The sequence below is a fragment of the Pogona vitticeps genome, chromosome 3 (genome assembly GCF_051106095.1).
Source record: "Pogona vitticeps strain Pit_001003342236 chromosome 3, PviZW2.1, whole genome shotgun sequence".
Taxonomy (NCBI): Eukaryota; Metazoa; Chordata; class Lepidosauria; order Squamata; family Agamidae; genus Pogona; species Pogona vitticeps.
The window spans coordinates 53,118,291-53,146,211 of record NC_135785.1 but is presented as its reverse complement, the minus strand read 5'-3'; the positions used below and the strand labels follow the sequence as shown (position 1 = coordinate 53,146,211).

At 39.8% G+C, this 27,921-nt stretch overlaps 1 protein-coding gene across 6 annotated transcripts in view; it reads right to left on the bottom strand.

The window, feature by feature from the left end:
• ARMH3 (armadillo like helical domain containing 3) overlaps window positions 1–27,921 on the bottom strand; it is a 169,181-nt gene that overhangs the window by 129,703 nt on the left and 11,557 nt on the right. For 4 of the 6 annotated variants that reach the window (XM_020790836.3, XM_020790834.3, XM_072995669.2 and 1 more), the window contains 11 exons: window positions 27,713–27,859; window positions 25,173–25,280; window positions 23,853–23,945; window positions 20,866–20,940; window positions 20,313–20,399; window positions 15,730–15,786; window positions 13,662–13,705; window positions 7,205–7,265; window positions 6,516–6,562; window positions 3,629–3,704; window positions 1,028–1,121 (listed from right to left, as the gene is read on the bottom strand). In XM_020790836.3, the coding sequence (XP_020646495.1) occupies window positions 1,028–1,121; window positions 3,629–3,704; window positions 6,516–6,562; window positions 7,205–7,265; window positions 13,662–13,705; window positions 15,730–15,786; window positions 20,313–20,399; window positions 20,866–20,940; window positions 23,853–23,945; window positions 25,173–25,280; window positions 27,713–27,859 (889 nt within the window). Of the gene's footprint in view, window positions 1–1,027; window positions 1,122–3,628; window positions 3,705–6,515; window positions 6,563–7,204; window positions 7,266–13,661; window positions 13,706–15,729; window positions 15,787–20,312; window positions 20,400–20,865; window positions 20,941–23,852; window positions 23,946–25,172; window positions 25,281–27,681; window positions 27,860–27,921 lie in introns of all 6 variants that reach the window. The other 2 variants (XM_020790839.3, XM_078389438.1) reach the window with 1 other exon arrangement.

The window sequence follows — 27,921 nt, the reverse complement described above, 5'->3', positions numbered from 1 at the left end:
TAAATTCATTTGAAGAACCAAAAGAGAAAGAAAGTTGCTTTTTACTTTGAAATTGAGATGTTTCGCAAGTGAAAGAATATTTTACTATTACATCGAGAGGCTTCCGCATAAAGAGAGTGCAGATAATGCTACTAGGCAGAAATGTTGGGGTGCAAGATGAAGTAGATTCCTATTCTGCCACAAGACAGAGGAGAGAGAAAAAGCAGAAGTAGTTAAGAATTTTGAGGCGGCAGTTCGAGACAAAAAAAGATCACTGTTAATCAACCTCCCAGCAGTAAGAAGACAGCACTCACTATGCCTGTCTGCAACTGTCTGGGTTTGTCTATGTAAATGAGAGAGTTTTGAAGGTAAGCATAATTTTGCCTGCTCTATAAAGAAAATATGTGTGGGAGGATACATTAGCGATGAGCAATCTGAAAGAAGCCTAAGCAGCTCCCACCTCCAGCATCATATGGAATACATATGCAGAGAAGCAGAAGACATTTTTTAAAAAAAACTGAGTCTTTTGATATCCATAGCAACCAAAAAGAATTATCCTCTGAGAAGAATACTCCTTTGCCAGGATATCAGAGTGACCTGAATAGCAGCAATAAGAGAGTAAGAGACTCTGATAAACTGAGCTATTGAACCTCATTACATTCTTTCATTCAGCTATTTGTGATGCATAAACCAGTGAAAACATACACTCATGAAATCTGTGCAATCAGGTATAGACAACTGAACCTATTTTCTCCAGGATGACCAACAACAACTTTGTGCAAGAAACTGCATATTGCCTCTCGTTTAGAGACAACTACCTTCCTATGTCACAAACACACACTCAGGAAAATCCTCCTTTGGGGCCAATTTATGATCAAGCCACACAAAACCCTCACACTGTGGATAATTCTTGCTAATAACAAGGTCTCAGTTGAAAATCTAGTTGAATTATGAAGCCTTAGCTCTCCACAAGGAGACTGGCCAATTGGCTCCTTCCTCAGAAGAGAGACATGTGACAGGCTACCAGAGAAAAGGTGAAACAGCTTACCATCAGAAGAAGGTGGTGTCGTTCCGAGTGGAGTGACTGGAGTTGTTGGAACTGGGCTTGCTGGCATTGTCACTAATCCAATTTCAGGATGACTCTAGGAACACAGCAGACATAGATAAATTATATTATATTTTGAAACAGGGGGTGGGGGCAAAACTGAAATGTATGCACACCAAATAAACTTCTCCTAATGCTTTCGCATTGTAAAATACTTCATTTATAAATTATCAGTACAAGACATTGTATTATTTGGCATATTTATGATATTTGAAAATGTAAAATCCTTAATTTTGTACAAATGAAACTGTGAGTATACCCTATATCCAGAACTGTAAACTGCTGCATTCTGGGCATTGCAATACACAAGCAATGAGGGTCATCCCATGTGTTCCTTGAATGAAGAAGTCAGCATTCACTGGGTACAGATATGTATCATGAATTTCAGTGACATATTTTATCAGTCGCATGCACAGAAGTTACCGTTGTCCAATTCTGTAGATTGTCTTACACAATCATTAAGGATACTGCCTTATATTCTACTGTTATCTTCCCAGTACAAATTTCCTGGAATGTTTAGTAATTAAAATTTTGTATTAAAAAACAGCATTCCACTCAATCCTAAAGAAGTATTATTTCACTGGAGTGTTATTTGAGGTTCTATAGAATTTCCAGTTTTTAACTGGAAAACCAGAACATTTATCTTCAAGGGGGAGGCAGGAGCAATGGAATTTTAATTCCAGGCCACTATTTCTGTGTAGTCTACACTTTGTCAAGTACCATTTGGTCCTACTTCTTCACTACCTGACTGTACCTGCAATGCCCACATGAAATCTGTCATTTTGTTGCCGTTTGTACACAAAAGAAGGGAAAGTGTACCTTTAAAGATTTTTGGCCCTCCAAAAAAACACAGTTGCTGAGGAAGTAAGATTTTTCTCCATGTTTTTACATCACCCTCTCAACATGTTCCTGTTTAAAGAATGAGGTGATGCATCATGTTGCCACCTTGCCACTTAAACTAGGTGTTTCAGGTAGGAAGAGGACCTCATAAATAATATTATTTGTTTTCATTTTCTCTACCTTCTTTCAATAGTTGCCTTTTGCACTTTTTCGCAACCAGTACCTCCCCATCTAATTTCTGACTTAACTGTATTCTCCCTTGGGAGAATTATCCATGAGCATGGGCAAGATTTCAAATTAGCCCACTATTCCTCTTTATATCCAGCAGTGAAGTAATGAAGTCTGTCTCACCAAGTGCCTTTCATTTCAATGCACTACCAAATGTTCGCTCAGCAGCAGGCAGTGCAATGATCTGAAATGTGTTCCAGAGCTCCCAATCTGCTTTTAGCTATACAACATTTCACTAAATTGCACACAGAAGCCTGTCATGGCTGAGATCTGGAAAGTCAGATTTACTAATGGCTCTTATCAGCATATCTTGTGAGGGAACACGCAGCCTACTACGGCAGGCCCAGTTTTTGAAATCAGCATCTAACGGAAGCACAGAGTGCTGTCCTCTAAAGATGCCGGCCACAGAGACTGGCGAAACATTAGGAAGAACAACCTTCAGAACATGGCCAAAGAGCCCGAAAAACTCACAACAACCATCTAACAGAAGCTTTGAAATAAACTGCACATGGAAAATATTGCAGGTGATTCTATTTCTATAGAAGAAAATGGAAATGTTGCTTTTACAGGGTTTTATAACTCCTTTTCCAGCTGCAGGATAACAGCACCAACTAGCAGTGAGATACTAGCACTGCAGTTCTAAAATAAAACATCCAACATTATGTGTTAAAACTATAACAACTCCTGCATATGTCATCAAAAATGCTGTGAAACCAACATCTACCTTGTTTAGCTATGCTTTGAGCTGCAGCCTATTCAAACACACAGCATTAAACATATTTTATCTGGACTTCAAACATCAGGTACACACATACATGGAAAGCATGTGCACACACATCAGAAGCAAAGTTTATCATTAAAATGAATGTAGTACCCCAAGGTCTTCAGAACATTAATTTGAGTGATGTAAGTGTATTGCCACCATAGTAGTAGCTGTATTCTGTTCAGAAACATTTAAACATGATTTAAAGAACTAACAAGGCATTAATTGCAGTAGCATTAAGCAGCACACAGGAACAGGGCCCAATCCTAGAAGAGTCATACTGGTAAAATAATAAAAATACACTGTTCCTTGAAGTGCTCACTGAAGAAAGTTATGCATCACTGCACCACAGGGGATGATAAGAGACCAAACAGCAATGGCTGCAAATGACACAGTATTTGTCATCACTATTAGATTAAATAGAACAAAAAAGATCAGAGACAAAACCAATGTTCTACTTAAATAGGAGAAGGGGCAGTACTGGACATCAGTCAACAGATGGAACTACTCAAAGCCCTTCATTTTAGATCAGGGTTGAATAACTTCTCATTTTCCTGATGTTGTTGAATTCATAATGCCTATGAACCAGCCCCATATTTGCATACCAAACTGCATATAAGATGAATTCCATGATCTGTTAGAATTGCTACATTATAGTTTATTTTCCACTCCCATCTTCAGATATATATATATATATATAAAATTTTCCCCACCTGTGCCAATACAGTGATGAAATTTCGATTCAAGTGAACAGCTTCATAAAGAGCCAAAAGGATAGCCTCATTCGTTCTACAAGAAGCATATAAGAGAAACATATTTGTTTCAGCAATATAAATTTACACCTGGAACACATGGCAAATTTGAACACTCAACCCAACAAAAAAAAATCTTCACTTTAGAAAGCTAGATCCTTTCAGAATATAGTATCTTCCTTTAGGCTTTCAAACCTATTAGATACTTGACAAAATCTACACCCAACTCATAAGCACTAATAGAATCACTTTGTTTTGTACCAATCAATTTCTCTTCATTCTTTATCACACTTAGTTTTAATACACTGCATTTTATATTTCATATACAGCACCCTGCCCTGATTGCCACTGCTCCCCTACAGATGGATAAATACATTTAAAGAGGAAAAAGGCCTAAAGAATAAAGTATGGTCATGCCATGGTATGCCATTTAGAATCAAAAGGCCAAATTGTGTGTTTATCTGTTTGCAGGGTTGTATTTTATTTTATCATTGATTATGCAAAAGCCTTTGACTGTGTGGACCACAACAAACTATGGCAAGTTCCTAAAGAAATGGGACTGCCTGACCACCTTATCTATCCTGAGAAATCTGTATGTGGAAGAGGAAGCAACAGTTAGAACTGGATATGGAACAACTGATTGGTTCAAAATTGGGAAAGGAGTATGACAAGGCTGTATATTGTCCCCCTGCGTATTTAACTTATATGCAGAATACATTATGCAAAAGGCCGGACTGGAGGAATCCCAAGCCGGAATTAAGATTGCCGGAAGAAATATCAGCAACCTCAGACAGGCAGACGATACCACTCTGATGGCAGAAAGTGAGAAGGAATTAAAGAACCTCATAATGAGGGTGAAAGAGGAGAGCACAAAAAATAGCCTGAAGTTCAACATCAAAAAAACTAAGATCATGGCCACTGGTCCCATCACCTCCTGGCAAATTGGGGGAAGGGGGGAGATATGGAGGCAGTCACAGATTTTACTTTCTTGGGCTCCATGATCACTGCAGATAGGGACAGCAGCCACAAAATTAAAAGATACCTGCTTCTTGGGAGGAAAGTGATGACAAACCTAGATAGCTTCTTAAAAAGCAGAGACATCACCTTGCCAACAAACGTCTGCATAGTCAAAGCTACTGTATGGTTTTTCCAGTAGCTATGTATGGAAGTGAGAGCTGGACCATAAAGAGGGCTGACCACTGAAGAATAGGTGCTTTTGAATTGTGGTGCTGGAGGAGACTCTTGAGAGACCCCTGGACTGCAATGAGATCAAATCTATCCATTCTGAAGGAAATCAACCCTGGGTGCTCACTGGAAGGACAGATCCTGAAGCTGAGGCTCCAATACTTTGGCCATCTCATGAGGAGAGAAGACTCCCTGGAAAAGACCCTGATGTTAGGAAAGTGTGAAGGCAAGAGGAGAAGGGAACAACAGAGGATGAGATGGCTGGACAGTGTCATTGAAACTACCAACATGACTTTGAGAAAACTCTGGGAGGCAGTGAAAGACAGGAATGCCCAGCGTGCTCTGGTCCACGGGGTTATGAAGAGTTAGACACGACTTTACAACTAAACAACAACATTTTATTTTAGGAGGAAGTCCTTATAAAGCAGCACACAATAAATCAAAACATAAACAGAATGCATCCAGGAAGCAGCACATTCCATCATAACAAGTAAGTTACAATAGCAGTAGCATTCTTAAACAAACAGTAATGCCTAATTCTTAAAGCAACTCATCTTTTTAAATCTATCTTGGGGGAAAGTAACCCTGAATGAGTTGTGGGTGGTTTATTTTCATCAATTTTAAAACTAGCAACAAGGAGGGTGTGCATATTTCAATGCAGAGTAAGTTCACAGTCTGAAGGCTAGCACTGAAAAATCCCAGTTCTTGTACCTCTCAGCCATCTTATAGCAAACCTACAACTAGGGCCTCTGAGGCAGATCTTAATGTTTATGTAACTTACTACAAATGCGGGTAGTCACCGAAATAAACTCATTCCAAACTATTTAGCTCTTTAAAAGTCAAAACTAAATGGATAGGCTCACAATTCGCTTATCTCTAATCTGATAAAGAAGCAATCTACTTTCAGAAATCTGAAACACAAACTTGGATCCTTTAAAGGCAGTACAATCCAGTGTCAAACAAGTTTAAACTCTTCATCCAAAACATTCCAAATCCAAGCCCACTCCAGGAGAACAGTCCTGAAAACTACTCTAGTGGTTACTAAAAACCACTGAAACATCAAAACTACACATTCTGTATCTAGCACGGAATCTAAGTTATCCATCTGGTTGACTAAAACAGTTCTCGTTCTACAACCAGACTGGAAGCCAGACTGGAATGGATTGTTTTTTTAAAGTCATTATCCTCCAAGACCAGCTGGAGATGAAAGGCCTCTGCCCATAATAATATATTGCCCCCAAAAGACAGGATACAATTATCAAAAATCATCAGGTATTTTTTGCTTGTTTGTTCTATACTACTGTATATCTCAATGTGGCAACCTTCCTGATGCAATTGTCAAGTGCTAAACAAGCTGCCGGTTCCTACCCTAGCACAATTACATCTCAAAGATGTCTACAACAATTCCTCTGCCTACTTGTTCCATTTCAATTTTATTCCCAGTGTAACAGTAGAAATACTCTACCCGATACAGTCAAAGTGCAACTACAATATCTGCTTATTTACTTATATAGTAGACGAAGCAGTAGCACATCCAGTATTGGCTATTGATCATGTCATTTTCTCTTGCTTTGTTTCAAGTTGAGAGCAAGTCTAAAACAAGTCAGCAAGTGGTACAGTTTGAAATCAGCAAGTCAAACTGTCATCTGATTAATATACTCACTGAACTGAGATTTTCTCATCAGCATCAGCTATGAACATGCTGCCCACCTGTGGAAATAAACAGCATTGCACAACTTTAGAATCTACTTAGATCTCCCGCCAATAAGTTGGTTCAGACGCTAAAATACAGTGGTGCCCCACACCACGACGATAATCCATTCCAGGAAAATCGCTGTTAAGCGAAAACATCATCCAGCAAAAACAGTTTCCCCACTGGAATGCATTGAAACCCATTTAATGCATTCCAATGGGGAAATTACCTCGTCGTCCAGCGGAGACCGCCCATAGTGGAAGCCATTTTCTGAGTGCCGATCAGCTGTTAAAATAGCTGCCCTGCAAAGCATGGGTCCAGAAAACACAGGGCAGCCATTTTGCAGAGTCAGAAAACATCGTCGTCTTGAGAACAAATGGTTCGCGAAGCACGGACCTGATTGACGTCAAGCAAAAATCCCCCATAGAAAACATCATTTTGCGATCACTATAGTGATTGCAACAAAGTCACCGTCCTGCGGATTTGTCGTACAGCAGGGTCATCATCTAGCAAGGTACCACTGTACTACATATTTTCTCTTGAGCTTCAACCTAAGCCTCTTATGCCATACACAGGAGTATCCTATGTCTCCTTTCACAGATTTGGACTGGGCTGTTCAAGTTGCAAGTACTGTCCAGCAACACACACTCAGCTCTTACCATGTTGGTCAAAGCTGAGAAAAAACCACTTTGATGTTCTTCTTCCTTGTCTTTGTACTGCCTGGAAAAAAAAAAGAACAACAGATGCAGCCACAAATTCTTCATTCTATTTGTTTCATTTATTTAAAATATTTTATCCCACCTTTCTGCTTTTAAAGGAATCTGTAGACAATAGGTGGTAGAAGTTCACATTCAAGGTCAATATACAGTGGTGCCTCCCATAGCGATCACTCTGCATAACGAAGAAATCGCTTTGCAACGCTGTTTTTGCGATTGCAAAAGCGATCGCTTTGCGATGGCCCGTGGGGAAAATTCACTTTGCGATGATCGCTTCCCCACAATCATCACAAAGCCCCGCCGATCAGCTGGCCGAAAATGGGGGCTTTGCGATGATCGCTTCCCTGCGATCATTGCAAAGCCTCCATTTTCGCACGGCTGATCGGTGGTTCCAAAATGGCGGCTGCTATTTTGCCTCGCTTTAGAGGCACCCAAAATGGCCAACGCTATGGAGGAATTTCGCTTAAGTTTAGTTTCTAAGCCCATAGGAACGTATTAAACGCGTTTTAATATGTTCCTATGGGCTTTTTAAAATCGCTTAGCGATTAAATCACTTAGTGACGTTTTTCCTGGAACGGATTAACGTCGCTAAGTGAGGCACCACTGTACAAGTAATTTTAGTGATCCCTTCAACAATTTCAAGACAACAGAAGGACTGCATTCTCCTTGTCCCTTTGAGCACATATGTCCATCCCTTGCCACTTGCCTTTGCAATCATGAAGCAGCACAGCAACACTTCTGTTCAGGATGGTTATTACCAATCACAACTGCCTTTTAATGATTTGAAACTAAAGTTAAAAGCACGTTAGCAAATCCTCATTAATGTTCATTATGTCATGTTTGTAATGCTTTAACATAGTTAAGACTGACCAGAGAATCATGATGGGAATTTACATAAACAAAGACAGAAAAGTCTGGGAGAAGAAAATGCACAATCTCAGAATCCACTGCCAACTCTTGTCAACTGGGCCAGTTTCTCAGAAGGACATTTAAATATATAAACACAGATGAAATCTCCAGACAGCAGTTAAGATTAGTGCATTAGATCAGATGGATAATGAGCAAACAAAATCTTTCGCTAGTATAGTTTCCCCAAATAAGAAAGTCTTTAAAAATTTAAAGCATGCATATTCCTCTGCCTGGAATTGGTCTAATAAAAGATACTCTACCTACTCTTATTACCTCCTGTTTTTTGAAACCAATGCAACAACCTTCCTAGCTTCCAACACTCCAGTGATGTTTTGTTAAAGATACACATAAAAGAATCCTTATGTTACAAACAAATAAAAGGAGCTGCTTTTGCCCTGCTAAAAATCAGCTTCAACCCTTTACTCTGTATGGCTCTTAAATAAAGAAAATCATCAGCCATTTCCCTGGCAATGTCTATACACTCAAGAACTACAATACTGTACATCGGTGGTACAGGTAATGCATGAAAACTACTGGCTTCATAATACAGTGATGCCTCGCTTAATGAGCGCACCGTAGAACAACAAAATCGCATAGCGATTAGGTTTTAGCGATCGCAAATGTGATTGCATACCGATGGCCCCTATGGACAAAAATTGCTTTGCGAAGATCGGTAAGCGTTTCGCTTACCGATCTTCGCAAAGCGATGCCGCGGATCAGCTGTTTGGCGGCTCCAAAATGGCCGCCGGAAGCCCCAAAATGGCCGCGCGCAGCGTTTTCGCGCCCTCCCCTCGCTTACCGAGAGCGCGAAAATGGCTGCCACAATAGAGCAACCTCGCTGAACGGTGAGTTTTGCAGCCTATTGGAACACATTAAACTAAGTTTAATGCGTTCCAATGGGCTTTTACGTTCCCTACAGCGATGTTTCGGCACAGCGAAGGTTAATCCGGAACGGATTAACCTCGCTATGCGAGGCACCACTGTATATCTAAGCCCAGCAACCTGGAACCTTTTGTGATTTAGAGATGGGAAGCTTTCTCTAGCTGTCTGGACTCCCTTTTGCAGGACTTTTCAAAATCTACATGCCTGTGGTGGGTGGATCCAAAGCTCTAAGATTATATGCACACACCATTCACAACTAGATCCACTCACACACATCTCCACTCACCCTATTTCCTGTCACCCCATGACAGACAGCACTGGCATTCACCCTCTCTTGGATTCAGCCTATCACAGCCTCAGATTGCTGTGAAAGGGGGCTAAACAGTAGAATGGCGCAGAAGAAGGGAAAGGTTGCTATTATTGGGGGAGAAAGAAGAAGAGAATGGGGAGTTGTGTGGTAGACTGTAAAGGAGAAGGAAGACACTGGGAAAGCTCACAGAAAGCTCACAAGGCATAGAACTGTATAGAAAGTAAGGCTGAAATAATTGTTTATACATTATGTTAGTTTGGTGACAGTACTTAAGTCCAGTGAAACTAAATCAAACACATTCTAACTATTCTAGGATGTGCTGAACAGGGTGCCAAAAAGAAGGTACTTTATTTCATATGTGGTAGGGATGTAAGACTATAGAAAAATTTTGGCAACTTATTTTTAATGAAATAAATGAAATAATTAATATGCTGTATGTCCCAAAATAGCAATTTTATCTATATTTGAATAGGAAGAACATAATCAGACAAGTATTTCCAACTTGTTAACAGCATCAAGATTGATTATAGCTAGAAACTAGAAAATAGGGTATAATTTTCAGTTAATGATTGGGGCAGGGAAGTTCCAGATAAAGCTACCTGTTTCCCCGAAAATAAGACCTAACCTGCGCCTCGTGGCGCAGTGGTTAAAACGCTGTACTGCAGCTAAAAACTGTGCTCACGACCTGGGGTTCAAATCCCAGGTAGCCGGCTCAAGGTTGACTCAGCCTTCCATCCTTCCGAGGTCGATAAAATGAGTACCCAGCTTGCTGGGGGGGCAATGTGTAGCCTGAATAATTAAAAATTGTAAACCGCCCGGAGAGTGCTTGTAGCGCTATGGGGCGGTATATAAGTCCAATAAATAAATAAATAAATAATAAATAAAATAAGCCCTGTATGATTTTTAGGATGCTCGTAGTATAAGCCCTACCTCAAAAATAAGCCCCAGTTAAGTGAAGCCCCGTCCTCCACCATTGTGCTACAACCAGAAGATGACATGACTGTATTTGAATAAATGTAGATTGTTGTACATAAAAAAATTGCCTGAAAATAAGCCTTAATGCGTTTTTGGAACGAAAATTAATATAAGATCCTGCCTTATTTTCCGGAAAACACGGTATTAATAATAAGCTAACATGTACTACTAAAGTTGAGGGTGATAAGTAAGGATGAATTTACAGATATATGGGGAGAATGTATGGATTTTGTATTAATAAAAGGGAAGGGATAAGCCATCTTGCAAGACTTCATAGTCAAACAGTCTAGCATTGTTTACATCATGTTAAGTCTCCAAAACAAGTCTGATTGCTTTATACTGTAATTGCTACCATAGTTTAGTTAATCAGAGAGCTACTGGATTCTAGGTGTTCACCAAGAGAGCAGAGAAAACATACAATACAATTCCCCCTTCAAGAGAAATCCTTTGTCAAGGTGTGAAACTTGGAATGTATAGAGCAGTGATGGCGAACCTATGGCACACGTGCCACAGCTGGAATGCAGGGCCCTCTCTGTGGGCACACGAGCCATAAGTCGCCAGATCACTACTCCCCCCTCCGTCCCACAGCCAAACCTAAGCAGGCGGCTGCAGCCGCAGTGCTAGAGCCCCGATAGGCGGTGAGCCAGGATCCTGAGTGGGGTCTCAAGGCACCTCTGTGCCCGAGATTCCCCCTTCCGCCGCCACTACTGGTTCCGTCACCACCATTTCCAGTTCCAGCACCACCTGCCATCGTGGGTCCCCCCCCCAGTTTGGGCACTCGGTCCCAAAGAAGTTTGCCGTCACTGGTATAGAGTGTCAAACTACAGTGGTGCCTCACTTAACGAGTGCACCGTTTAACGACGAATCCGCATAGCGACACGTTTTTTGCGATCACTAATGCGATCGCATTGCGATGTTTACATAGGCTAAACATCGCGTTGCGATGATCGGTAAGCGTTTCGCTTACCGATCTTCGCATTGCGATGTTTAGAAAACAGCTGATCGGCGGTTCCAAAATGGCCGCCCGCAGCGTTTTTGCGCCCTGCCCTCGCTTACTGGGCAGCAAAAATGGCCGCCGGATGGGGGAAATCTTCACTTACCGGTGAGTTTTTCCCCAATAGGAACGCATTAAATGGAGTTTAATGCGTTCCTATGGGTTCTCCCCCGCGCGCGCGCATAGCGACGAATCCAGATAGCGACGTTAATCCTGGAACGGATTAACGTCGCTATGCGGGGCACCACTGTAATTAAAAGTCTATGGAAAAATCAGCCCTGAAAATATACAATGTATTTTAAAAACAACACGTATTTTGAAAACAGAGTTGTATTTTGAGCACGTTTACTAAATGTCACTGCAAAACACTAAGCTCCAGCCAAATATGAATGCAAGGTCACTGTACCACAACATACCTGAAAGCTGAATGTGTTCACAAACTGATAAAAAGTCCAGTGTAAATATAAGAAAAAAGAATGAATTGAAAGGGTACAGAAATAATTGCTTTGTAATAAATAGAAAACTGCAGTGTGTTAACGTAACTAGCAGGTAGTGTTTGCAGATGTTAGAACAGGGTAGATCTCATTCCCTTCTTCTAGGGGCACCCTAGGATAGTGCAGTTTGCCAAAAGCTACAGAGGCTGGCTCTTCTCTTGAAAGACACCATGGGAAATTGAACTCCCAACCTTCAACTCCACAGTCAGATACCTAACTCACTTATCTACTTTTAATCTCTTTGTCTGAGATTATTGCATATGGAAGATGAATTCAAACAGAAGTAATCTATGTAACAAGAACAGTTTTTTATTCATAACAAGATATTTACATAAACAGCGCTGCAGGCAAGAAAGTCATTTCCATTTAGTTATGCTACTAGCTAATTTAAAAAGCACAGTAAAGGTTCCCCTTGACAATTTTTGTCCAGTCGTGTTCGACTCTAGGGGGCAGCGCTCATCCCTGTTTCCAAGCCATAGAGCCAGCGTTTGTCCGAAGACAATCTTCCGTGGTCACATGGCCAGTGCGACTTAGACACCGAATGCTGTTACCTTCCCACCGAGGTGGTCCCTATTTATCTACTCGCATTTACATGCTTTCGAACCGCTAGGTTGGTGGGAAAATGCACAGAAATGGACTCTTGGCTTAACTGAGCAATGTGTAATTTCTTTATACATCCTTCCTAAAATAATCTGCCTGTCTTTCTGACAGGATAGAACAGTTACATTTCCTACTAGCAGCAAATGCATGTCTTCTCTTTTAATGTCATTCCAAAAAGCACAGGAATGACATTAAAAGAGAAGACATGCATTTGCTGCTAGTGGGAAATGTAACTGTTCTATCCTGTCAGAAAGACAGGCAGATTATTTTAGGAAGGATGTATAAAGAAATTACACATTGCTCAGTCAAGCCAAGAGTCCATTTATCCCATCACTGTCTAAATAATATAGGTCCCAGGGAACTGCTAACTTAACTCACACAAACACACACCTTCCAGCACCTGTGTTGCTAACTCAAGAACCTCCGAAAGACTTGGGACCTTCTATACATAAAGTATCTGCCCTAGCTCTAGCCTTTTTTATACTGTAAGCTGCATTTCATCCTTTTTTAGGATTATATATATATATATATATATATATATATAAAAAGACATAATAAATCATATATTCCTATCTACAATATTTAACCTTCTGGGAGAACAAATAGTTTCAGTCTGCTAAAGATCCATGTGAGCTTCTCAACTCTTCTACAATTGGGAACCATTTCAAGGACTTATGAAGATGCAGGAGATAGCAGTAAGTACTCCCAATTATGTGTACAGAAATTTGCGAAATGAGAATTAACAAATGTTTATTACATAGTCTTCTCTGAAGAAAGCTTTGTGCTTTCCCTTCAAGCAGCTGATTCCATAATAGTGATGGAACATGGAATTAAATTAGATAAATCTTGGAGCAGATTCTCTATATCAGGTTCTATGTGGCTACATATTTTTTATTATTTAAATCTGTTTTAAATTGAATGGGTGTTGTTACAGAAGGAATGCATAGTGTTTGACTTCACTTTCCATCAGAGAGTAAGAGAAAATTGATCAGGACAGTTCACAAAGAGATACTGCCAACAGTGCTTATGCAAGAAGAAAATGAATGCAGTTGAAAGCAACTCTGAACTAGTTCTGTTTTGCATAAACTAGCACTGATTTGAAGAGAGGACTGGCCACAGGAATATACAACCTCACAACATAGACATTTCAACTGCTACTGTCTGCTTAAATGAATTGTTGCTTTAGTAATTTTAGTGTGGAGTTGTTAAATCAGGCAATGTCTTAAACTGACTTACCGGTTGTACTCTGATAATGCCTGAGCAACTACAAGACCCATTCCCTGCAAAAACAGACAGATATGTTATGTTCTAATTATATAGTACATAAGCTAGCATATAATTATGTAGCATATCAAACACAGTGCCTGATCCCAAAAGTTGCCCCTCTAACTAACTAATGTCTATATTAGTACTGTACGTCTGTGATCCTATACAGCACTGGTCCCTAACCTTGGGCCTCCAGATGTTCTTGGACTACAACTTCTAGAAGCCTTCACCACCACCTCTGCTGGCCAGGATTTCTGGGAGTTGAAGTCCAAGAACATCTGGAGGCCCAAGGTTGAGGACCACTGCTATACAGGACACTGATCACATCTACAGTGGTGCCTCGCATAACGAGTGCACCGTTTAACGATGAATCCGCATACCGATGGGGATTTTTCGATCGCTAATGCGATCGCATACCGATGTTTTTTCGCATTGCGAGGGGGAATAGCTGTCCGGCGATTCGAAAATGGCTGCTGGAACACCCAAAATGGCCACCGGAACCACCCAAAATGGCCACCGGAACAACCAAAATGGCCACCAGAACACCCAAAATGGCTGCCGGAACATGGGGAAACATCACAGAACGGTGAGTTTTGGGCCCATTTGGAACGCATTAAACATAGTTCCAATGGGTTTTTTTGATCTGTATAGTGATGTTTCCCCATAGCGAAGGTTAATCCGGAACGGATTACCCTCGCTAAGCGGGGCACCACTGTATTTATCCCTCTCTGAGTACCCTGGCTCCAAGTGTGGCACAGAGATCAGAGTAGCAGACTAACTGGACAGATCATAGTTTCAACTGCCATTCTGCCAAGAGGTTTGGGAGATGACCTTGAGCCATACAAACACACATGAAGCTTCAGCTGTCTCACACGACTGTTGTGAGGATAAAATTCAGGTAGAGGAAGGTGTACACCACCTTGAGCTCTTGCAAAGAATCGTAGAATAATTGAGTTGGAAGGCCTACAAGGTCATCAAATCCAACCCCCTCCTCAATGCTAGAATCTACATCTGACAGATGGTTGTCCAATTTTCTCTTGAATGCCGCCAGCGTTGGTTTGCTAACCACCTCCTGAGGTAACTGGTTCCACTGTCGTACTGCTTTAACAGTTAAGACATTTTTCCTGATATTCCACATAAATATGGCTTTGTGTAGCTTGAGCCCATTGTTATGCATCCTGCATTCTGGGATGATTGAGAACAGATCCTGCTCCTCCCTTTGTATGACTACTTTTCAAGTATCTGAAAAGTACTATCATATCTTCCCTCACTCTTCTTTTCTCAAGGCAAAACATCCCCAGTTTCCAGTCCCCTGGTCATCCTTGTGGCCCTCCTCTGAACTTGTTCCAGTTTGTTGGCATCCTTCTTGAAGTGTGGTGTTCAGAAATGGACACAGTATTTATTTATTTATTTATTTATTTATTTATTTATTTATTTATTTATTTATTTATTTATTTATTTATTTATTTATTTATTTATTTATTTATTTATTTATTTATTTATTTATTTATTTATTCATTCATTCATTCATTCATTCATTCATTCATTCATTCATTCATTCATTCATTCATTCATTCATTCAATTTTTTTACCCCGCCCCTCTAGACAACGTCTACTCGGAATGGCTTACAAAAATTAAAACACATTAAAACAATGTAGAAAATAACTAGCATGATGCAATTACTATGCTAGTTGAGGCTTAACCAGTGCTGAATAGAGGGGGACTAGTAACTCACAGGATTTGGAGACTATACTTCTGTTAAGGCATGCTAAAATAGTATTTGCTATTTTAAGGCATGCTAAAATAGTATTTGCTATAGAGGATACACAGTGATAAAGTAACATTCAGTATTAGCAATTCTATCAGAAGAGGCTGGAACGATAGCCCTAGGCCTACAACAGTTTCTATCACAGGTTAAAAAGAGACAAGCAATATGCATTGGGAAATCTCTGGAGAGTTTTTCCAACTAACACTGTTTGGTTCCTTTCTGTATGTCCAATACTCTTAGCAACTTTCAATACAATGCACTGTACTCACATTCAGTGTGGTCTCATCATCTATGATTGACAACTTCACTATGTAAGGATTCACAGACTGCAATGGGAAGAATTAAAGTAATGGGTTAATTCAGTGATTTAGCAAAGTCATACAATGCCTGCTTCTTGTCCTTTCAGGGAACACACATGCCTTTCAATTAAAACCACGGGACTCTAGATAAAATCTTTCTCTCAATGCATTAGCCTACCATAAACATAAGAGCTCTCTAGAGTGTTGAGAATCACCAACAGTTTGACCAAATTTTAAATTTTAACCACCATTATAACTTTAGTAGTTAAAAAATTACCAGGAGATAGCTAACAGATTTATTAAATTCAAGACTGTAGAGCAGAGCCTTGCAGGGAGACTCGTCTTCCCTCCTTCTGTTAAGAGTGGCTAGCTCACTGAGTGCTCTGGAACAATTGGAAGGATCAGTGGGGACAGCAGATGCATGAGTGAGCTGTGCTGGGGTACGTATGTGTATTAGTATACAAATATGAACCTTCCCATCTCTACTGTATAGTTCTTGTGAGTCTGTTTTCTAATTCCTGCTTGAGAAGCATTTCAAATAAAACAAATATCCTACCCTTCCCCTCTTCTTATTCTCATTCATAGAACACATGTTGACCATCAAACATCTGAACAGCAGCATTTGCAAGGCCATCAACTAAACATATAACATGCCTAGAGCATATTTTTAAGTTCTAGGACTGAAAGAAACCTTGTGGCACAGTGATTAAACTGCAATACTGCAGCCAAAACTCAGCTCACTATCCGGGTTCAATACCAGGTAGCCAGCTCGAGATTCACTCAGTCTTCCACCCTTCTGAGGTCAATAAATTTAGCACCCAGCTTGTTGGGGGTGGGGGCAATGTGTGGCCTGCATAATTAAACTGTAAACTACCCAGAGAATGATTTCAGCGCTATGGGAAGGTATACATGCATCATGCTTTGCTTTGCTTTAATAATGCCTAACCACGTCTTTACAGTCCTTTGCATGAATCAGATCCTTTGCCAGACAATGCAAAAGCAAAAAGAGTGATACCTTTATTAGACCACTAAAACAATCAATTGTTGTTGCAAAAGATTATCCTATAAGAAATCATCTGCTGCCTTTGCACCTCAAAGTAAATATGCAACTCTTCATTTAAATCAGGACAAGTTCATTAATTCATTCATCTTAGAACGGCAGAGCCGGAAGGGACCCTGTGGATCATCTAGTTCAACCTCTGTTCAGGAGGCACAGTGGGGAATCGAACTCCCGAACTCCTGCTCTGCAGCCACAAACCTAAACCACTGAGTTGAATAACAGTTCTATATATGCAATCAACATTTTTTGTTATTTACTTGTGTCAGTAATGCCACTGTCAGTTTTCTGTGTCTACCTCTGTGGGGGGGGGGGAGGCTTCATTTTACTCTACTCTTGCATGTCTGATGAAGTAGGTTTTTCCATTAAAACTTGTACTGAAGAATGAAAGTCAGTCTTTAAGGTGCCATTACATTTTTATGTTTGCTTTTTGCATTTTTGTTTTGCTTTGGCTTTGTCTAGATATGCATGCACAAACTATCGTGGCTACTTTCTTTGGAAGCTATAGGGAAGATTTGTTCCATATAGACATAAGCACATTCAGTAGGAGAAGCTGTAACTTAATCTCAAACAAGCAGGCCTGAACAGAAAACAAGGAAGATGGCCAATGATGTGGAAACAGAGTTAGACTCTGCTGGACACACAGATTATGAATCACTGCAGATGTAGTAGAGATACAAAGTGCTGGCAAGGATATGAGCCACAAGATGTGGATATTGACCAAGTTGATAGAAAGACAATACAGCCATGAAATAAAAACACAATTATGAAAGATAGGCAGCAACTGGAAGAGAACAGGGAGGAGACTTAAGAATAGCTCAATTTCCTCAGAAGAACAGAAAACTAGAAAACAATCCTAAATTATGGATCTGCTATGGCAATCAAAAAGAAACTGCCCAGGAAAGCAGTCATTTCAGGCATGACCATCAAAGGCACAAGACTGACTGACTGACTGACAGACAGACAGACTGACAGACTGACTGACTGATTTTATTCTGCCTTTTTCCTTAAAACCTGGGTACAATTCAGGTTTTAAGGAATTCATGGTGGCTTACACGATTAAAACCAATTCATGGTGGCTTTCACAATTAAAAGACAATATTTAAATCTAACCACATTGAGTATGCAAATACTTAAAAAAGGATCATATGGATATAATACTAAAGAACATAGGCAAAACCAGAACAAACTGAATGCAAAAGGTACTAGAATCTATTTTAAAGAAACCCCCCTTAGGCAGACAGTCATAAACGGAAAGTCTGCCCGAAGAGCCTGCTTGTGAAAGAACAGTAACTATAGGGTCAGCCTGGCCTCCTGTGGGAGAGAGTTCCAGAGTCTGGGAGCAGCAACAGAGAAGGCCCTCTTCTGTGTCCCCACCAAATACACCTGTAAATATGGCAATAATGAGAGAAAGGCCTCTTTTGGTAACTTTAACACTCAAGCAGGTTCATAAAGGGAGATGTGGTCCTTGAGATAGCTTGGGCCCAAGCCATTTAGGGCTTTATAGGTTAGAATCAGAACTTTGAATTGTACCCAGAAACTGACGGGTAGCCAGTGGAGCTGCTGCAAAAGGGGGGTTATGTGATTCATGTAACCAGCCCCAGTTAGCAGTCTGGCTGCTGTGTTTTGGACACACTGAAGTTTCCCTACACATTCCATAGGCAGCCCCATATAGAGTGAGTTTCAGTAATCTAGCCGGGATGTGTCACTGTGGCCAGATCAGACCTCCCCAGGAATAGGTGCAGCTGGTGCACTAATTTTCATTTTGCAAAGGCACTCCTGGCCACCACTGAAACTCAGGCATCCATACTTGGGGACAAATCCAGGAACACCCCCAAGTTGTGCACCTGAGTTTCCAGGGGAAGCGTAATCTCACCCAGCTCAGGCTATATCTCTGCTCCCTGATCTGCCTTTCAACTGACCAGGAGCACCTCTGCTTTGCCTGGATTGATTGATACAGATTTACATGATATACTCAAGGATTAACAGGATAGCAACCACCTATACTGTATAAGCTTACATTCTCTCATTTAAAGTTCCAAACAGTTTGCAAAAATAAATATCATAACCAGAAAAGGTGGAAATCTATAGGCTCAAAGAGGCCCTTATCACCTTGGTGTGAAAAAAGTTTGGGAGGTATCAAGGTAACTCTCAGCTAAATCCAAGGTTTGACATTTTGTGTGAGTTTAGACAATATCTAGCAATAAAAAGTTACGATGCAAAGAGAAGTATCAATTAGAACAATAATAAAAACTCAGATACTCCACTAACCTTGGAACACAGTTTTTAAAAATGCTTTTAGAAGCACACTCATGTTTTATTTTTAATGAGTATTAAAGTCATAAGGAACAAATTCATTCTCAAAGCAATTCCATTTCCTTAACTTAATGGAACAATTTAGCAACCCACGAGACTCTGGAGAAAAGATGGTATGATCAGCAATAATTTGATCAAATGAAAAGCCACTCATGCTCACTCTCTCAGAAGATTTGCAGTATTGAAGCACATACATGCTATTCTAACATTTCCCAAAGACTAAACAAGAAAAGAACTATAGAAATATGAAGCATGCTGATACATCTTCGTTCCCCAAGTGAGAAATTATGGATTTTAGTAGACTACTAAAGATGGAATTCAAATCCTGCAGACAACACAAACCCATAAAAGCCACGATTCAAATACTTTGCTACATGTGAACTAGAGAAAAAAGCTTGAACAAGTAGTCAGAAAGCTGTAGAAAGCTTCATTTCCTCAATAAACTAATTAACTGGGGCAGGACTGAATTCCCAAGTTCGCTTGATACCACCTGGCAAACAAATCGCATGCCTCTGGTCAAAAAACTTGCAAGAAGGATAGACCAGAAACTTCCCTCCTGTACTGACAACTTTTCTAAAGTACTCTGTAACCAAACCACCTAGGTATTTTTATACTAAAAATATATATTCCCATAGTTGCAATGTGTATCAGAAGTGAGCTGTAAGGACCAGCAAACCACTGCACCAATGGGCATGTGATTCCTGCCCTCCTTTGCAGCAAAAAAAAACTGGAAGAACCAATGGTAGTTCTGTCATTGCCACACCAGGCCCAAAATTTCATCTCTTTGACTTGGACCTGGTAGCAGAGAGAAGGACAAAGATACAGGGAGTATCCCAGAGCTGCATTGCCCTATCAGGTGTAGGATATAACATGACTCCAAGCCTTCTTCACAGCTCTTCAGCTTTTCAGAACCTAGAATTCCTCTTCATATTTCTTTCAGGGTCCTTGGAGCACCTCAAAAATGTAGAATGGTTGCAGGAACAACTCCCACCTCAGAGAATGCAAACAATCCCCACAGGTTCAAAGTACACTTCCAAGATACAGCGTAACAGCAGGAACAAGACCTGTCCCTTTGGGAGAGAGGCAGAATTCTCGTAACTAAATGTAGACCCCTTTAGCCAACAAAAATGTGTACAGCTCCTAACCAGAGTAACATATATTCTGTATGTGAAGTACTCACCTCATATTTTCTATAGTTTACTAACAAGGCAAGCAGGACAACAGCGTCATAACCATGTTCCCTGCGACTGAGAGGATTAGAGAGAATCTGAAATAAAGAAAAGAAATAGCTTAAGTGAACTATGTCTCCATATTTCAAAGGGCTGTTGATAAGCAACAGAAAAAAAATTGACAAAACCAAAGCTTCCATTACATAAACTAATCTATATACTGTAGCTTTTAAAAGCCCCACCACCATTCCCATAGATTCCATCTAAATTCTCATTTTGAAAAAAAGAGTGTTAATTCTTCCCTAACACTATTTTACACAATAAGCCTCAAAATGCTGTGCATCCAATCCATAAATAACCTGGCTGAAGTGTCCTCAAAATTTAAGTGGGAAGCAAAAGCACGATCAAGGAAAGAACATTAAAAGAAAAGGGAAGTTAACAGGCTATCTGGCACTTGGTTTCAGATTTGCATTTATGCAGCATTAGATGAAAATGTATTATTTATACAAAAGCCTTAAGTGAAATTAACTGCTCAATTTGAGATGAAAGGGGAGAAAAACTTGCCTGTAAGATAGCTTCAAAAATGCTGTTAATCATCACATACTCCAGGATTGTGTTCTGACTGATGTTATCTGTCACCTGAATAGAAAAAAGATTTTTTAAAAGAATGTTATAAAAAGGTGGTGTTCTCCACTACCATCCATATAAAGTTACCTGATTGAACACCCAGTGTTCCATGCCTTTTTTTATGATCAGGCACTTCAAAGACACAGTAATGAAAGAATCCACATTTCCCTCAAATACGTTATTTAATTAAATTCTCCCATAACTGTAGAAAGAGACCCATTCTTCCTGGACTTTGTGAATATATATTAGGACTACTTTAAGATTACTGATTTCTGGTAAGATAGAAAGTATTTTAATCACTTTATTAAATATATTCCATTCACTACTTCGCCATTGACTTTGTTCTCTCCTTCAGTGATTTCACTCAGAATTATAGTCCACCCTTGTAACTGCTTTCTACTTTCTACAAAACTCTGGAGACAAAATCTTTATGATCTGCTCTGACTTGGATGCTGCAGTTGATATGGAGCTCACAAATGTGACTGGTTTGTCCAGAGAAAATGAATATTTTCCTACCTGTAAAGCCAAAGGATCCAGGCAGGATCCTTAGAGAGGTGAAAGTTATCACAGATATGAGGAAATGGACTTGTTCACGAAAGCTCACGTTAAGATATATAGTTAGTCTTTAAGGTGCCACATTTTTGTATTTTTTTATTTTTCTTTTGTTTTCGCCTACTTTATGAGCTCAGGATAACGTAGCTACCTCTTCTAAAGCTATCACAAGTGTGTCAGATTTTTTGCCCTTTCTGGCTTAAAACAGTAGCTGAGGGGCAGGGAGTGGGGGGACAGACCATGCATGTAAGTGGAACAGCAACATTAATATCATTATTAAGTATGTCAGAACCATGCATCAAGTACATAATTACAGCATACCTAAAAGAGATAATAGTAAGATAATTTATGAAAAAAAAGACTCCTTGTATCTTGTCATACTAGGTAACTAGTAGCCAATCTTCAATTTTATTTGTTTGTTTGTTTTTGCCTATTCTTGGAAAAGGCATTGAAACATATGGTGGCTTCTCAGCTTCAAGTGTTCCTGAATGAAACAGATTATCTAGATCCATTCTGCCTTTAGGTCTGGTAATGGGAAATACAGCTTTGGTCGCATTACTAGATGACTTATGCTGGAAACTAAAAAGGGGAGTATGTCCCTGTTGATTTTATGGGACCCTTCAGCAGTTTCTGACTCTTATCTACCACAGTATCCTTCTAAGCCATAATTCTGTGATGGAACCTGGAGGCTATGTTCTATATTTGCTGTCTTCTTTTTGGAGAACTGAGTTCAGATGATGATGCTGGTGGACTCCTGTTAAATGCCCTGGCTACTAGCCTGCAGCTCTGGGTTGTTTGCCTCACCACACTATTTAATATACATGTGAACCCACCAAGAGAAATCATCCAGAGTTTGGGGTCTGGCAGCCAGTAAGCGGAGAGTGTATTTCTCCTTTCCATTCAAATCTAAGGAAATGGCCCTGGTTCTAAACTGGCATCTGGAGTCAAAAATGGATTGGATAACAGTGAACAAATTGAAGCTTAATCCAGATAAAACAGAGATCCTTTTTGTAAGTGAAAAGGCAAATCAATAACAGGGTTCCAAACTGTAATATATGGGGTTACACTACCCTGGAAACTCAGGTAATTTGGGTGTGCTCCTCAATTGATCACTGAGTCCAGTCGCGCACATCTTAGTGGTGGCAAGAAGTGCATTCCCACAGTTAAAAATTGTATGCTATCTTTGCCCAATCCAAAAGAAGTGTGATCTTGCCACAGGGACACATGCCCTTGTTAAATCCTCCATAGGTTACTATAATGCACTCTAGATGGGATTGTCTTTGAAAAATAGTCCAGAATGTCTAGCAGGTCCAAAACATTTCAGGCCATTGACAAGAACTAGTTATAGTAAGAACAGAAATTCTCTGCTACAACAGCTTCACTACCTTGTTTCCCCAAAAATACCTAACCTGAAAATAAACCCTAGTATGGTTTTTTTTAAGATGCTCGTAATATAGGATCTATCCCAAAATAAGCCCCAGTTAAGTGAAACCCCCACCTTCCACCCTTGTGCAGCAAGCAAAAGAAGACAACATGACTGTATTGGAATAAATGTAAATTGTTGTACATTTTATATATAAGCCCTAATGCATTTTTGGAGCAAAAATTAATATAAGACTGTCTTATTTTCAGGGAAACAGGGTACTTTACTGATCCATTGTGCTGTTGATGATCTATACAGCTGTATATATCCAGGTTATCTAAAGGGCTCTTTCTCCCTAAATGAAACCTTGTTCTCAGTCCCACCAGCCTGACAGGCACATCTGCCAATGACAAGAAAAAAGACCTTGCTGGTGACTGTTTCAAAGTTATGGAATTCCCATCCAAGAGAAGCTAGGCTGGCCCCCTCCTTGATGTCCTTTGTTCTTATTTAAGTAGGCCCCTGCTTAGTACCTTTTAATGGTGAGTGCTGCCTTGATGTAGTTATCGCATCTTTAAACCAGTTTTAAACTGTTTTAAATTATATTAATTATGTATTTGTTTTAATCTGATGATTTATTTAATAATCTTTTCATATAATGTACTGCTTTAAACGTATATTGTAAGATATCTTGGGACTTGTGAAGAAGAAAAATGGTAAAATTACTTTATGTATATATTTTTAGTTCATGTAGCAGATATGTATATATATTTAATTCCTGTAGCAGAGAAACCACAATTACAAAAAGGTGAAATTTCTCATTAATATATCTAATACAATAACTATATTTAAAATAGTAATTCATAGAGCTATCATTCTCGCAACAGAAGCACTAAGCAGATGGAAGTGAAAGCATCTCTTCTTTAGAAATGAAGAACACAGCTTTTATTTTGAAAATATTGTTTACCAAATCTGGAAAGTAAATATTTCTAACAATCACTCCATTACTTACAGTGACCAAGCAGAGCAGTAGCTTCAGGCACAAGCTCTTGAGGCTTTCAGAGCCTTCTGCACAAAGCAGTGTGTCCAAACTCTCCATCAAATTCTAAAACAAAGAACAGTTATCGCACACCAAGGCATATCCATGCAAGAAAAATTAGATATTGTGCTTTATGCAATACTGCATCACATCATGATTTATGTAGGAAATATTAATGATGGCAGAAGTCTAGAACATGTCACTCTAATGTTAATTTAGAGTATTTCAGTTTTTGGAAAATACATTGTTTCCTACCATGCCAAGCATAGTTACCATGTAAGAAAGAGTGTCCATGCGATACAAACAGCACAGTTTAAGACAACAATTCTTTCCAAAAACATATTTCATGTACCCAAACCACACAATGGGTTTCTTTTTCAGAATCATATCACTGATTGAATTTAAAACTTGCTTACTATCGCTTACTAACAAAAATTAGAAAGCATAAGTCTGGTGTCTGTGAACAAGATTTCCCTGCATGTGTTCTAGTTACAGTATACTGTATTTGTCAAACAACTAATGGAGTTTTCAGGTTAAGTGAGATATTTAAGAGGTGGCTTTATCACACTTCGAGTGAGTTTCCATGGCTGAGTAGGGATTCAAACCCAGGTCTCCTGAGTCCTAGTCAATCACTGTAACCACTACACCACACCAGGCAGCCTATCACACTCCCTTACAACACACACAAAAATTTTCCAGTCCCCAACCCCCAAAAAAGGGAACTGCTGCTTTTGGAACCTTCTACAAACAAGGATTCACCTTATAAATAAGATTGCAAGGTCTACCTATTGTGTGAACATCAAACACTCATTCTTCAAAACAGTAGACTCCTGTTGTGATCTAATATGATTTTTGTATGTTTCTGTTCATGCAGTTCAAGCTGCAGAAAAGTATCTCTGGACCCACTGACATTGGCTACCCCAGTTCTAGGCAAGAGTTGCATTGTTATGAGCACAACACAGCTGTGTTTTGCGTTTTGCTTGTAGATCACAGCCTACAGAGATTTCTACACTACACATCAAGATAGCAACTGAACAAACAGCACCATCTACTATCATTTTCCCCTTTTAAATTCAGAAATTCAGGAAAGCCAACAGAATGAAAACAAAATCCTGAAAATGAATTATGACATCAACCGTATTTTATTTAAAATTTCACCCCCATTTTGAACACACCTTTAACATTGTGGGAGATACTGTGCACAATCTGTTTATCAGTTGATTACTCATGTCTCTTACATGCACATTATTATCTCCTCCAACCATCACTCTCAACTGCCATGTAAACTCTTACCTTCATGCACAATTCAGCCTTGTCAAAGCCCATCAACATGTTGATGATGTCAAATCCAGATGTGGATTTGTTCTTTTGATGGACCCCACGGATCAGTGCACACAGTGTCTGGAGAAGAAGACATAAGAGACAGGAATTGTAAAATAATACTTCCAAGTCACAAAGAATCTACCATTATATATCCCAGGAACTTATAATTAAGTTTCTAGGGTGCCTGGGTTGATTAGTATAATGCAGCAGGTCAATTTGTTGTTGTTGTTGTTTAGTCGTTAAGTCATGTCTGACTCTTCATGACCCCATGGAACAGAGAACGGCAGGCTCCCCTGTCTTCCACTGCCTCCCGAAGTTTGGTCAAATTCATGTTTGTAGCTTCGACGATACTGTCCAACCATCTCATCCTCTGTCGTTCCCTTCTCTTCTTGCCTTCACACTTTCCCAACATCAGGGTCTTTTCCAAGGAGTCTTCTCTTACCATGTTAAATAAACAGGGGGACAATATACAGCCTTGTCGTACTCCTTTCCCAATTTTGAACCCAACAGTTGTTCCATATCCAATTCTAACGGTTGCTTCCTGTCCCAAATATATATTTCTCAGGAAATAGATAAAGTGGTCAGGCACTCCCATTTCTTTAAGGACTTGCCATAGTTTGCTATGGTCCACACAGTCAAAGGCTTTTCCGTAGTCAAGGAAGCAGAAGTAGATGTTTTTCTGGAACACTCTGGCTTTCTCCATAATCCAGTGCATGTTAGCAATTTGGTCTCTAATTCCTCTGCCCCTTCAAAATCCAGCTTGTACTTCTGGGAGTTCTCGCTCCACATACTGCTAAAGCCTACCTTGTAGGATATTGAGCATAACCTTGCTAGCGTGTGAAATGAGTGCAATTGTACAGTAGTTGGAGCATTCTTTGGCACTGCCCTTCTTTGGGATATGGATGCAAACTGATGTTTTCCAATCTTCTGGCCGCTCCTGAGTTTTTCAAACTTGCCAGCATGTTGAGTATAGCACCTTAACAGCATCATCTTTTAAGATTTTAAATAGTTCAACTGGAATGCCATCACCTCCACTGGCCTTGTTGTTAACCATGCTTTCTACGGACCACTTGACTTCACTCTCCAGATGTCTGGCTCAAGGTCAGCAGCCACACTATCAGGGTTGTCCGGGACATCCAGATCTTTCTGGCAAAATTTCCTCTGTGTATTCTTGCCACCTCTTCCTGATGTCTTCTGTTTCTGTGAGGTCTCTACCATGACTGTATGGAGCTTTTCCATCTTTGGGTGCAGAGAACATAATCAATCTGATTTCGGTACTGCCCATCTGGTGATGTCCATGTGTACAGTCGCCTCTTGTGTTGCTGGAAAAGAGTGTTTGTGATGACCAGCTTATTCTCTTGACAAAACTCTATTAGCCTTTACCCTGTTTTGTTTTGAACTCCAAGGCCAAACTTACCTGTTGTTCCTTTTATCTCTTGACTCCCTACTTTAGCATTCCAATCCCTTATAATGAGAACATCTTTCTTTTGTGTCTGTTCTAGAAGGTGTTGTAAGTCTTCACAGAACTGGTCAATTTCAACCTCTTCAGCATTGGTGGTTGGTGCATAAACTTGGATTACTGTGATGCTGAAAGGTCTGCCTTGGATTCATATTGAAATCATTCTATCATTTTTGAGATTGTATCCCAGTACAGCTTTTCCCAATATTTTGTGGAGAGCTCTGAGTGGAGAGTTCTGACTAAACTCGATCCACCTGGAGCAGGAACTGGCAAGTCACTCCAGTATCTTTGCCAAGAAAACCCCATGGACAGAAACAAAAGGCTAAAAGATATGACGCTGGAAGATGAGCCCTTCAAGTCGGAAGGCGTTCAACACGCTACTGAGGAAGAGCGGAGGACAAGTACAAGTAGCTCCAGAGCTAATAAAGTGGTTGGGACAAAGCCGAAAGAATGCTCAGCTGCAGACATGCCTGGAAGTGAAAGGAAAGTCCAATGCTGCAAAGAAAAAAACTGCATAAGAACTTGGAATGTAAAATCTATGAACCTTGATAAGCTGGATGTGGTCAAATAGGAGATGGCAAGAATAAACATTGACATCCTGGGCATCAGTAAACTAAAATGGACGGCAAATTCAATTCAGACAATTATCATATCTTCTTTTGTGGGCAAGAATCCCATAGAAGAAATGGAGAAGCCCTCATAGTCAACAAAAGAGTGGGAAAGGCAGGTCAATACTATACAGAATTTAGAATATTTTTAGTATGCTTATTTTTGTATTTGGTGAAAACTATTCTTAATATTACTCTCAAATCACTAACAAGGCAGGTCGGAAGAAGACAAAATAAATTATTGTCTAAATGCTAAAGGTATCCCAAGAGCTGTATCTAGTCTAGCAGGCTCAATAACTATGCAATTAAGCAGCTCTTAAATTTGACTGGATTCTTCTCTTATAGGGCTTCATCTGTTACTAACTGGCTGATCATAAGTTGTGGAATTATGAATGTTCAACAGAACCCATACCTTGTCCTATAAGAAATGTACAGTACAGCACCTGTAATGCATTGACAACTCTGATGGGATGCTCCTCTCCCAATGCCCGGATGCAGCGCTGGAACAGACAGTTAATGTTATCTTTTATCTTCATTAATTCTTCACCATCTAGAGACTCCAGTTTTCCTTCCAAATATTCTAAATTCACCTATGAGAGAAAGAGGAGAAGTAAATTCACAGAGCTACAGAGGTCATGACTAAAAGCTGGGA